Source organism: Lonchura striata, chromosome 3 (genome assembly GCF_050655825.1).
Source record: "Lonchura striata isolate lonStrDom1 chromosome 3, ASM5065582v1, whole genome shotgun sequence".
NCBI lineage: Eukaryota > Metazoa > Chordata > Aves > Passeriformes > Estrildidae > Lonchura > Lonchura striata.
Window position 1 is genome coordinate 89,908,249 of NC_140705.1, and position 11,954 is coordinate 89,920,202.

General features: G+C 42.5%; 1 protein-coding gene across 5 annotated transcripts in view; it reads right to left on the bottom strand.

Annotated features, from left to right (window-relative positions):
* Nucleotides 1–11,818, bottom strand: part of XPO1 (exportin 1) — a 34,942-nt gene extending 23,124 nt beyond the window's left edge. Inside the window, exons 1-5 of one of the 5 annotated variants that reach the window (XM_085576973.1) lie at nt 11,665–11,817; nt 11,072–11,127; nt 7,351–7,482; nt 3,585–3,686; nt 2,309–2,372 (exon numbers count right to left, since the gene is read on the bottom strand). Coding sequence is in view for 4 of the 5 variants with exons in the window: in XM_021527486.4 (XP_021383161.1) it covers nt 3,585–3,686; nt 7,351–7,476 (228 nt within the window). In the remaining variant the exon portion in view is untranslated. Of the gene's footprint in view, nt 1–2,308; nt 2,373–3,584; nt 3,687–7,350; nt 7,483–10,413; nt 10,561–11,071; nt 11,579–11,649 lie in introns of those variants that run through there. The other 4 variants (XM_021527486.4, XM_021527487.3, XM_077781978.2 and 1 more) reach the window with 4 other exon arrangements.
* Nucleotides 11,819–11,954: the final 136 nt, after the last annotated feature.

Sequence of the window (11,954 nt, forward strand, 5' to 3'; positions counted from 1 at the left end):
ATCAAAAGCCCTCTGGCAGACAATTTTGGTTATCTGGAAAAGTAGCAGCCAGATATGAATTTGTATCACAAATGACTGCTCCTAAGTTTGAGTATTAACACAACCAGGCTCCTAAAATATTTAGCAGCTTGGAAGGTGACTCAAGCTTCCTACTGTTCCTCTAAGAGCTGGAAAAAAAAAATCTTGTCTTAGCATCACATGTCTTGACACTGGCACTTTCTAGAAAAAGTATTTCCCAAACTTCACTGGTGTGTTACTTTAGGAACAGCAAGACGACCCAAAGGTTTATTTAATTTCAATCCCCACCCCAATATGGCGGCTATTTCTAATATTTAAAGATGAACTTTTGTGCTCAGTCAAAGAACAATAAAAATATGAATAAGCTCTTGGAAATCATTTTACCTTTCAGGAATTCCTTCCTATGTTCTTACCCGAAACCATTAACGTTGCAAATGGCCATTCCCTCTGCCCATTTGTCCCTACTGCCAACTCACAGTAACAGGGAAAGAAGTTTGTCATGGTGCAACCAAAAAACTTTAATATGTAAAACCCCATTAGCATGAATAGACAGGAGAGAAAAGGGGATGAGGAGTTTTGCATTTACTTTATCTACAGTGGAATAGGAAAACAAAACAAAACAAAACAAACAAAACAAAAAAAAAAAAAAATCAATGCCTGAAAGGTAAACTCAAGTTTTCACAGTTCCAAGTTTGGCTGAGAATAAGAGTTCCTCTTTAAAGTGGTTAGTTGTTACACAAAGTAAGATCATTAGCATTTCGACCAAAGGGATCATACAGATATCAGTTTAATTAAAAATACACAATGTAGACTGTCCCAAGCTACATTGTACTAAAAGAGCAGTTTTGCTGTTCTCATCTTAACATAACCTACACCCCTTTGCTTCCCTATCTGATCCCAGTTCCCAGGAGATTCCAGGTGCACATCCTGCATCTGCAATATTCTGTCCCCTTCCAAAACCTTGGGCACCAAGAGAAATTATGAATTACAGAAAGCTGGCAGGGTATTTTTATTGCCTCAATGATCAGCAGCAAAAGCTTATCAACTATATTTTAACCTGTAAATTAATTATGTGACATGAAAGCTAAATTAAATCAAAGGAATTTTCATGCAGGAAAATGTGTAAAAATGTTCCTAAGCAAAATGCATCATAAGAATTTATTTCAGCCACTGCTATAAATTTACAGACCCCATCTGCAAGTGATCCATGGCTCATGATACAAAACATACTTACAAAAGCTCCTAACAATGTTGACAGTATGAACATTTATATCAGACAGTGCTAACTTTCCTGAAGTACATGTAAACTCTAGTGAAATTTCTATGTTCTACAGGCACATAGATTAATTTTTCAGGTATTAACTAACTAGAAATGTTCGTTTTCTCCTAAATCTTCTTCCACAAGTGAACTTATTTAGCTTTTACACCAGAATGGCAAGTCTGCTTTCATTTTAAATAAACACTAGATGACAAATGAAACTTAAATGACAAACCTAACAACTGACTAAGGACAGACCTCATTTTCAGAGGGCTTTTCCCTCACTGAGAATTTCCTGGAGTCAAAGAAATGGTTAGACACCTCTAGCAATCTGCCACATGTATCCCTCATTACCTGCTCAAACATCTCATTTGGGTTCACAGACCTTAAGCTGTCTATGCTGCAAAGATTTCTACTCATTCGATTGTGCCCTCTGCAGCGTCTTGTTCACTTCCTCAGTCTTAAAAACACTCCTTTTCCCTAACACTCACACTCGACACTGAACAGCAGCAGCAGCACTGTGTACAACTCTCACCTGCACATCCTTCTTGCCACACCTCACTGGAAGGGCTCCATCAGCGCCAACATCCTGCAAGGGGCCTTCGGGGCTCTTTACTTTGTTTCATTTGATTTGATAGTTCTAATTACTCTTACTTCTCCGACAATGAGGAACACCACTCCCAAAAAAGTCACTGATACCAATTACTAAGTCCTGCCTTTTAATCAACTACTACAACAGCACATGTGAACACATCTTTATCTCTAAGACAGAAGCTTTTCAAAAACTAATTTGCTCTTGGTTTGCTAATTGTCTACCACTAATTCACTTCCCAGTTATGAAGATGAGGGACAGGCAACAGCAAAATACTCAAAAAAAAAAAAAAAAGTGGCACAAAATGATCCCTATGGTAGAAATTTCTATGGCACCCTTATTACTTATTTTATGCACCGAATCCCTTTCCCTCCCACCTCCCAAGAAACAAAAAACAATTGATGAACAGAATTCAGTTAAAGGGAATCAAAAGGGTAGACCTTGTGGAGGCCTGCCGTCAAAGCCTAGCTGTGTCAGTTGCACAGGAAGACACCCCTTTTCTTCCTATTACAAGCAATCAACATAATGGAACATTATGATTAATATCAGGTAGTGTTAACAGCTTTAATTAAAGAAAAAAATGATTGCATAAAAGCCAAATGTCATAGTGCATAAATTTAGCACCAAATCATTTGCAATTTATGTAAATTGAAGAATTCTTTACCTGTTGCTTTCTTTCTGTTCCTCTAATCATCTCATTTTTCACAAGACAAATTTGAGTTTTTAAAAATACTGTTGATAAATCAACTTAAACATTAGTAACGTCTGTCAGTATAAAAAGCAAAGTTTACCAGGCAAGCAAACAGGCAAACACTGTTACTTAAAGGTGCTTAAAGGTATTACTTTGAGGAAGTTCTTTAAACTCTTTTCCCCTCAACTCCAGAGAGTAATGAAAAAAAAATATTAACTGATTCATGAATACCACATGATTTCAGGAACCATCCAAACACAATTTTTTTTCTGTTTGAACACAGTGTGTATCCAGCAGAAAAACATGCATGTCAGTTATTTGAGATAATAATCAACAAGCTTACTACAGTGAAAACACGTTTTGCTCATCATTTTGGCTCAAACTTCACAAGTCTTAGGTACAGCATTTCAAATTGCAGAAAAAGCCCTGAGTGCTGCCCATTTTAGACTCTACCATGATGGATGGATTTCCAACAGCAGTAAAAAGCAAATATGTTCTGCATAGTAGCAAAGAACTGATGCACTACAAACTTTGGGGTGCTTAACCTTTCTTGATTGCTCAAAACCTTGCCCTAATAATGTATGTTTTGCCTTTAACACACCTAGGGACAAATTTTTCTCCTCAGTTACGTGCACATGGCTTTCAATATGATCACACACAGCCAAGCACTTACTCAAGGACAAAATGTGGCTCTAGGAGACTTTTCATTACTCAGATTATATAGACACAATACCAATCTTGTGAACTGGCATAATGCTTGTACATGACTTGAAAAAAAATCTGTGTATCCAATTTAGCTCATCCTCAAAAAAAAAAGGGGGGAAGCATAAGCTCATGGCAATATAAAAGGAGGTCTGAGTATTTTTTTCATTTACAGTTCTTGCTTAAAGCAATCTTGTGAACAAGACAATCAAAAAAATATGGATTGAATCAAGAAAGTCTATGGCTAAAAATGAGATACCTTCCTCAAAGTTTATGGATGGAAGAAAGAGGAAAACCAAATAAATAAAAGTTAATTTGCTTACTTTGGTATTCATATTCTGAGAGAACTCCAAAATAGTATCAACTCTTGTCCACGCATCAGGATGTTCTTTTAAGTGAGTCAACACTTCTTGTGCCATTCTTTGCTGAAAGAAAATTTGATTTGAAAAAAGTGTTAGCATTAGATTATTTAAGAAGTTATATACTGTCACTGAAGACATCAATATGTAACACTCCATTTATATCACTTATCTAAGAGTTATGCAGAACTCAACCAGCAGCAACAAGTCCCTCAAGCCTCCTTCTGTGAGAGCTGAAGTTTGGTAACAACCAAACTCCAAAAGCCCATTGATACAGGACAGTAATTTCTCATTTCCACTCTTCCATCCTGAATGATTCATCCAAACCAGCAGCAAACATGCAAGAATAGCACACATGATGGGGAAAACCTACTAGGGAATGAAGTTCTCTTCCCTTCCACAAAGTCATCTAGATAAAAAGCTTCATTCTAGGGTACCCAAACCTTGTAGTTCCAGTGGAAACACTTATACAAAGCGCCAGGTTTCAGGAACATTTTTTGTGCTGCAGAACTGTTGATTTTATTTTGAAGAACCACAGAGCAAAGCATTAGAGGTCTCCAATCCCTACTTCTGAGGGATCCTTGGTGTACCTACCAACCTATAAAACCATAATAAAAACCTGTTGACAGGAGGAAGGGAGCTGGTCACGCTAATGGTTCACTCTTCCTTGGGACTGCCATTATCAATTACTGTCCTAGATGCTGTGGTTTCTTGGAAACTTCATCTGAAGCAATTACACATTGAAATAGCTGAATTCATTTTAGCTACCCCTTTTCAAAAGCTTGGATGTCCTCAAGAACTTATAGGGAGTCAAAGTGATGCCAGCCATTTCAAAAAGTGCGGTGTACTGAGAAATGTTTCCGCAAATTGTACCCCCTGCAAGCACCAGGCACTGCCTTACCAACAAGGTGGACATTTTACAACACAATTAACACAACTTAAGTCCATTCTTCCACTGCACTGTAGAGTCTATTGGACAGTTTCAAAGCAGTTAAAGCTTTGCTTTAGGATTAACTTCAACAGTTAGAACTTACTACAGCCATGCAGCTTTCTAGTCTCATCCAAGTACATATCTGAGCTAATCAGCAACTGGTGTAAGAAAAAACATATTTAACTTAGATACCCAGTCAAGATCCATATATATATATATATATATATATATATATATAAAAAATACAAGAAACTGACAAATTTTGGCATGTGACTTTAAAAGTGGAGGTTCCAACAGGAAAGGGTAAGAATGTCTAAACTATCTGTACATCACCACTTGCACCCCTGCTTGATATAACTGAGCACAGTGGAGCAACTGGACCAGCAAGTGCCTGCAGATCTGATATGGACAAGTACCACACAAATATTCTGCTTAAGACCACAACCAGTACAGCCCTTTGTTCCAGTGTGACATCAGAGTTAAAAAAAAAAAAAAAAATCAGAAAAAACAGCACTTTTAATACATTTTTGTTTTAAAGGGGAAGGAAGAGCTGTATTTCAATCTGCAAGTGTGTTTTTATACTGGCCTCCTGTTTGCTTCTAATACTGGTGACATATCCCAGGATCAAATTTCAACACCAACAAAATACAGACAGTCCATATCCTTCTCTCAGTGCTGAGAGGTTTGCTCTCATACCCACTAACCCCTTTTCTGGACATCAAACCCTGTAGTTTCATAAACAGTATCAGTTTAGTAATAATGGTTAATCGAGAACAAAGCCTTATCATGTTGCTGGTACCAAAAAGAAATTTGCAAATCATCGTTCTGGACATGCAAAGATCTTACAAATCAATGGCTAGGAGGCTAGGATGAGTCCAGGTAAACATTTATGAGTTGCATGAAATCTCCTTAGTCATGTGGTGCACTGGGGTGGGGACATTCTTTCTTTTCAGAGAAGTATACCCCAAAAAGCTGAGAGGAAAAAAAAAATTAAATCTCCAGGACAGAAAATAGCTTCTTTCTTGACTAACACAGATCAGCAGATAACGTTTTGCAAGCAGAGATAAGAACTAAGCAGAAGGAGGAGGCAGGTGAATCTGAAAGCAAGTTCAGCACAGGCCATTCAGGTTGCATTCTAAACCAGTTTTACCCTGACATTACCCTGACCTATTCCAGGAAAACCACTGGTAATCTCCCAATTTTAATATTTCGTTTCCTCAACTCCTATTATTCCTGTCACACTTCAGTAAAGGACTTGAGCTGTCAGAGTCCACTGAGAACCATTTTTTCCTGCATTTTTTCTAACTCCTTGGAAGAGGGAAAGCTCAGACTCCCTGAAATGTCTCCAGTGTGGAAAGGTACTAAAATAGCTGACTCAAGTTTCATTGAGGTGACATGTGTAAGTACATGTATTTAAACAAGTTTGCATAATAATTTACTTTTACCAGTGAAACACCACCTCTTGGAGTTTTGCATCTTATTGTACTGATTTTCTAAGTACTGGAGACTTTTCCCAGCTGTTTTAAGTGAAGCAACTTCTCACAATGCCAGAACAATGGCAATCTGATCATTGTATTTAGTGTTAATCCTTTATTTTCCCTACAAACCTTCCCAACTTTTTCAACTCTTTTCAAACCAAACAACATAATAAGCATCACCTGTTTTGCAAGGCAGTAAAAGATCACAAAACAAGTGCTACAGATGTCCATACTTCTAAAACAAAAGCTACAAGGAGTTTTCTGTCATCCAAGCACTTAAAAAATGACAGCAAGTAACTATTTGAATTTAGAACACCCAAAATGCAAATATTTCAAAAAACAACAAACTATTTCAAAAGCTATTGGAATTCACATTAGTAATCTTTACAAAAGCTTTTTTTCCCCCTAAAGAGGTACACAAAGCAAGTATATGCATGTCTGTCATTGTTTATTCTAACAGCTGGAAAGAATAGAAGAGCATCAGCTACTTTGTCCCATTTAATTCACTTATTGTTGTGCAAGACTATCTTAGTAAGAGATGCCTGACACTGAAACTCCCAATTTGTTGAGCCTGAACAATTAAAATATGCCAGAAAAGGAACTATGCCAACACCCTTTGTAGCAATACTTGCTCTCAACATTTAAGTCTTGTTTCCAAAGAAGTTCAAGAATTATATTTTTTAAAGCAATACAAGATTCACTTTCAAGGCAATATATGCAGACACACAAATGCACAGTCCTTCCATTTCAACTTAATATTTCACAATCTGCACTAAGTCCAAAGGAAAGAATGCAAGAAGAACCTGTGCAAACTGTAATGGAGAACAAAGAAGTCCAGACACAAGGAACAAACTCTTCTATTAAATATGCGTTACATGCTTCTTTATAAATACAAACAGAGTAATAGCATCACAAAGATTTTTCTTTTAAATGCAATTCTCAGCTGAAGCAAACATTACTTTTATGGCTTTGCAATCCTGTCCATGATAACAACTTACAGGTAGTTCAGACCTTCCTGAAGAATTAAGTCAGAAAGGTGAGCTGCATCAAGTGACCTTACCAAATCATATTTCCTAATAATTCTCAACATCAGAAGGCAAGCTAGAAATGTACACTGATGTAGCAGTTTCCAAATAAACATTTCTCCAAGAGTAATTTCAATGTGAATTCACATTTCATGTGACTGCCAGTGATAGTCTCGTCACTAGCTTAGTATATTCACTAATATTACTAATTGTTACTGAAATTAACTGATTTTGCTCAGCTGATTTGCTGTAAGGTTAAACATGGTCAATAAATGTATGTTCCAAGTCCACCTTACCTGTGCACCTTCTCCATGGTACAAGCAGTTCACCACATTGTCCAAGAGATTGATATCCAGTTTCTGGTTAAAATCCAGCAGCTGACGAGCTGCATGGTCTGCTAACATTGTCATAATTGCTGGCATAGATTACTGGAAAATAAATTTTTAAAAATTGATCAATTAGTAAGAAATTATTACCAGATACCGCTGCAAAGCAAGTGCTTCAAATTAGTTCATTTATCTCATTAAAACTAGATGCTTATGTTAGCAGTAGTAGATAACACTGCATATAACACTGCTTCAATTGAGGCACATACCAGGACAAACTTTTCTTTCCCCCCCGCCCTGAAAAATTCACCCATCACTACCCCAGCTCAACTCTCAGGGTCCTCAACAGGTAAAACACACAGTAACAGTCTGACTAGAGAAAGGGCTGTGTTACCAGCACCCTGGGGCTTATTCCAAAACAGCTATCAACCCCTACATGTCTGCTGGCCGAAAAGCCTTGTGTCACTACAATCAAAACCCAGACTGGCAACCTCAGCCGAGTATCGAGTTCCCGAGGCCAACATGCACATTCAGAAGATTCAGTTCCAAAAGCTTTTAAACACTTGGGTAAGGAGGTGAAACGTGATCTATACACAGAGCAAGAAATTAGCCACAGGGCATTTTTCAAATAGTTGAGAAAAAAAAAAGAAAACCTCCTTAGAAGTTAACCACATGCAAGTAAAAAAATACCACTGAAACTAAGTTGACTGAAGGCACTTTGAGACCATGAAGCAAAGGGACTGTTGAATCAGCAGGTTACTCTGTGTGCCATGTGAGATCACTTCAAACTGAAATGGAATTCTACTGGAGGTTTCAGATCCCCCTAAACCCAGGGACACACGCATTAACTCTTTGTCCTAGATAGAACAGCCTTGATATTATGCAAAGAGAGTCAGGTGGGGTGTGTGAGATTCTTTACCAGGCAGAGACTGGTGCAGGATAAAGACATTGGTGAAAAGTAGGAAAGCAAGCCAGAAGTCACAGAAGTTTTCATTGTAAATTACACTCTAGCTTTTTCACACCACCCTCCCTTCCCCACTTTGAAACACCTAATCAAGTTTACTGCCCTGTTCTCACAGAAAATGGCAACTCTAACATATATTCCACCCTGCCATCCACAGCACTTCTGTGCCACTCACCCTCCTTTCCAAACCCTGTAAACCTACGGATCTCACATAAAACTGCTCACTTAACAAACGGCTAGAAGCCTGGGCAAGTGCAAGATCAATCAAAAAGTTACACCAGAGCCATCTGCATACTCAGAAAGATACAACCTGAAACTCTTCCAGGAACACGCCCCATAGTCAGATGTGCTCTTACTAAATAGCTCCATGTGTAAGGAAGAATTTATTTCATGCTTTATGTATTCAAGTCATGCTCAAAAGTAAGGAGCAGGACAAACCTGTGCCTCAACCCTAGTAATTACTAATTAAGTGAAAGTTTTACTGTACCATACAGACAAGGAAAATCTTTTGTTTGGAAATGTGCATTTGCAAGTAGTGTCAAGGAATTTCTGTTACTTCTATATATAAAGATAGCTTTGAACCCAAATATTCTAATTGTATTTTCAACTAGAAAACTCAGTATTACTACACTAACATAACCATTTCAAGAGCTTCATCTCAACATCCAATCAAGTCTTCTTCCATGTTCCCACAAAACCAGGAGAAAACAAATATCGATTAGGGAACAAAATAAGTTAAAATTAACACTCCATGTCTATTCCTCCCTCCTTCAACTCCTAATGTTTTCAAAATTGCTATGTTAACTTGGGAAGCGAAAAACATAGCAGCAGAAAAGGCTGACTTCATTCTTCATTCCACTCTTTTGGCTCAGGAGGACTGAAAATGTCACCTGGCAAATGAGAGCCAGTGAGCAGCACCACTAGAAGGAAACTGCACCCATGAAGAGGCTCAGAGCAGTTAATGCTCCCAGGCACGCCCCTTTTTGTCCACACCTGGCCTCCATGGCTGAGCCGGGATAGCGGTTTCCGAACTACAATAAATGTCGTGCACCAGTCGCTCCTCAGGTAGGGCCATTCATTTCAGACTTGAGCCTCTTTCGGCGGTTTTCAGGCCACCCCGAGAGCGCCAAGGAGGAGCAGCGTGACCGAGAGAAGTTATTCAACACATGGAAGCAGAAAGGAAATGTTTTGAATAGGGCCCTTCGCCACTCCCAGCATTATCTTCAATATGACCTACCTACTTCGCCAGCCGAAACACAGAAATGGCGGCTTTGTGGCCACCACCACCTGCAGCCAACTCGATCTCCCAGTCCTAACCCTTTACCCACATGAAGCTTATAATCTCTGATTTACTATACTCCTACACTTTTCCCTCCCCCATCATGCTGAACTCCGGAACACATTTAAGCCTCATCTCTAAGAACCACCAGTGATCAGTCCTTCAATAAATGAGCAAACAGAAGCAGAAGAGAAAAAGTTAAAAAAAAACCCAAAAAGCAAAAACCAAACCAGAAAAAAAAAATTTCGACTACAACACAGCAAGAATGTGACATCTACCGAAGGTCAAAAGAACTGCATTAACAGCACTGTTTACACAGTTATCCCAACTCTCGATGACCCTGGACCTTTAACACAACAGTTAGCTTGTTGTGGTACACCCGATTCATTTTGGCCCGTAGCACACAGGAATAACAGCAGGCACTTAATAGTGAGAAATGTTGAGCATTTACCATGAATCCTACAGCAGCACCCTTTAACCCAGATATTTAAAGCTCACTGAGGGCAGACTAAAAAAAAAAAAAAAGCAAACCCACCCTGGGAGAGTCACTATGCCCCATTTCCAAGCACGCAATGCAAGTGAATTTCCTCCCTTTTCCAAGGAATTAGCTGCACCACTTGTAAAGCCCACCCAGGAGGGGTGAGTGGCTATGAAACGCAGCGCACGACAAACGCGTTCGCATCACGCTCCTCACACCAGCAATGGCAACGAAACCGCCCCTTCCCTTTGCTCCTTCACACACACACACGTGAAGAAGGACGAGACGGATTAAGCAACATCTGACCGACACCTCGGAGCGTTCATTTTCGGCTGGAAATAACCACCCAGCGCCGCGGCCTTCCCCGGCTCCTGCCGCAGCGCCCCTGGGCGGGCAGCGCCCAGCTCTCGGGTAGCCGCTCCCGGCTCCGGCCGGCGGGGCACCGGCTCCCGGCGGGGAAAGGGCCCGGGGCTGGGTCGGGCGGGCCGGGGCCCTGCGGAGCGCGGTGGCCCCGCAGCCTCCCCCTCCCTCCTCCCCCTTCTCCCCTGAGCTCCAGCCCTGCGCGCTATACAGGGCTCCCCACGTGATCCAGGCGGACGTTTCAATACTGCTGCACAGAACATACACACAAAAAATATTTCTGGAAACTTCCACTCCTAATAATTTACAGATTATGTCGCCGGGTTTGCCCGTACCCGATCCCAGCCTGCCCGGGCCCCTCCTAACGAGGAGCATCCCCCGCAGCATCCGTGGCTGCGCTCGGCCAGGCCGGGGATGCTCGTACCCCAAACCCCATCCGAGCGCACCCCCGCCCCTCAGGGCTTCTCCACGGGGTCCATCACATCTCTCCTAGCATAGGCCAGGCACTGGGGCCCCCTGCACGGGCACATCCCCCCGTTCTGCCCCTCAAAATACCCCCCTTTGCCCCCTCCGCGTTGCCCATCGCGACACCCCCACAACCCTCGCTTACCTAGGGGTTTCTCACAGCCTCTTCCTTCAGAAAGTAGGGGCGAGCGAGCCAAGTTTCTAACCACCACACACCACAAGAAAAAAAAAAAATAAAAAAAGACCACCAAAAATAATCCCTTCCCAAAATGAAGAAGAAAAAATAAAAAGACCACGGAAGGAGGGAAAAAAAAAAAAAAAAACAGCGCGGAAGGAGGGAAAAAACCACCACGGCAAGAGGTGGGGGGGAAGGCGAGCGCTCCCTCCTCGGTGGTGGGTCGGGGTTAGTGGCGCCACTCCTCCCCTCGCAGCGTGCCCGGCCTGGCTGCACCAGGCGCCCGCAGCTGCCCCCGGGGCTCCGCGCTCGGCTCCGCGCCTTCCCCACAGCCCCGGGAAAGCGGCCGGCGCGGCGCTCCGACCTCGCTGTTGTGGGGGGATCTCTACCCGGCTGCGCCTCCCGCGCCGCCCAGGCCCGGCCCCGCCGGCTCTCGCTGCCCCTGCGGCTGCCGCCCTCCCCGCCCGGCGCTCAGTTCGCCCCCATTCCCGCCACCCCCCCCCCGCGGCTCGCACTAAACTTCGCCCCCTCAGCTACAGGTCCCCTACGAGCAGGTCACACACGCGGCGGCGGCGACGGGGACTGAGCGCGGCGCGTCTCCCCCTCCTAATGCCACAGGCACGGAACCGGCTCAAACCGGTTCAGACTGGGAGATTCCATCTCGGTTTAGTTTTCAGCCCATGGCGCCGCGGAGCGTTTGGAAACCTCGGGGGCCCCGCCCAGCCGCCGCTCCCATTGGCTCCGGGATGTGCCGCCGCGAAGGCGGCCGCCACGGTGATTGGTCAGACGGGCTGTCAATCCGCTGCGCGGCTCGGATGGGCGGGGGGGCGAGGGGCGGCGGAGGGGGCGAGGG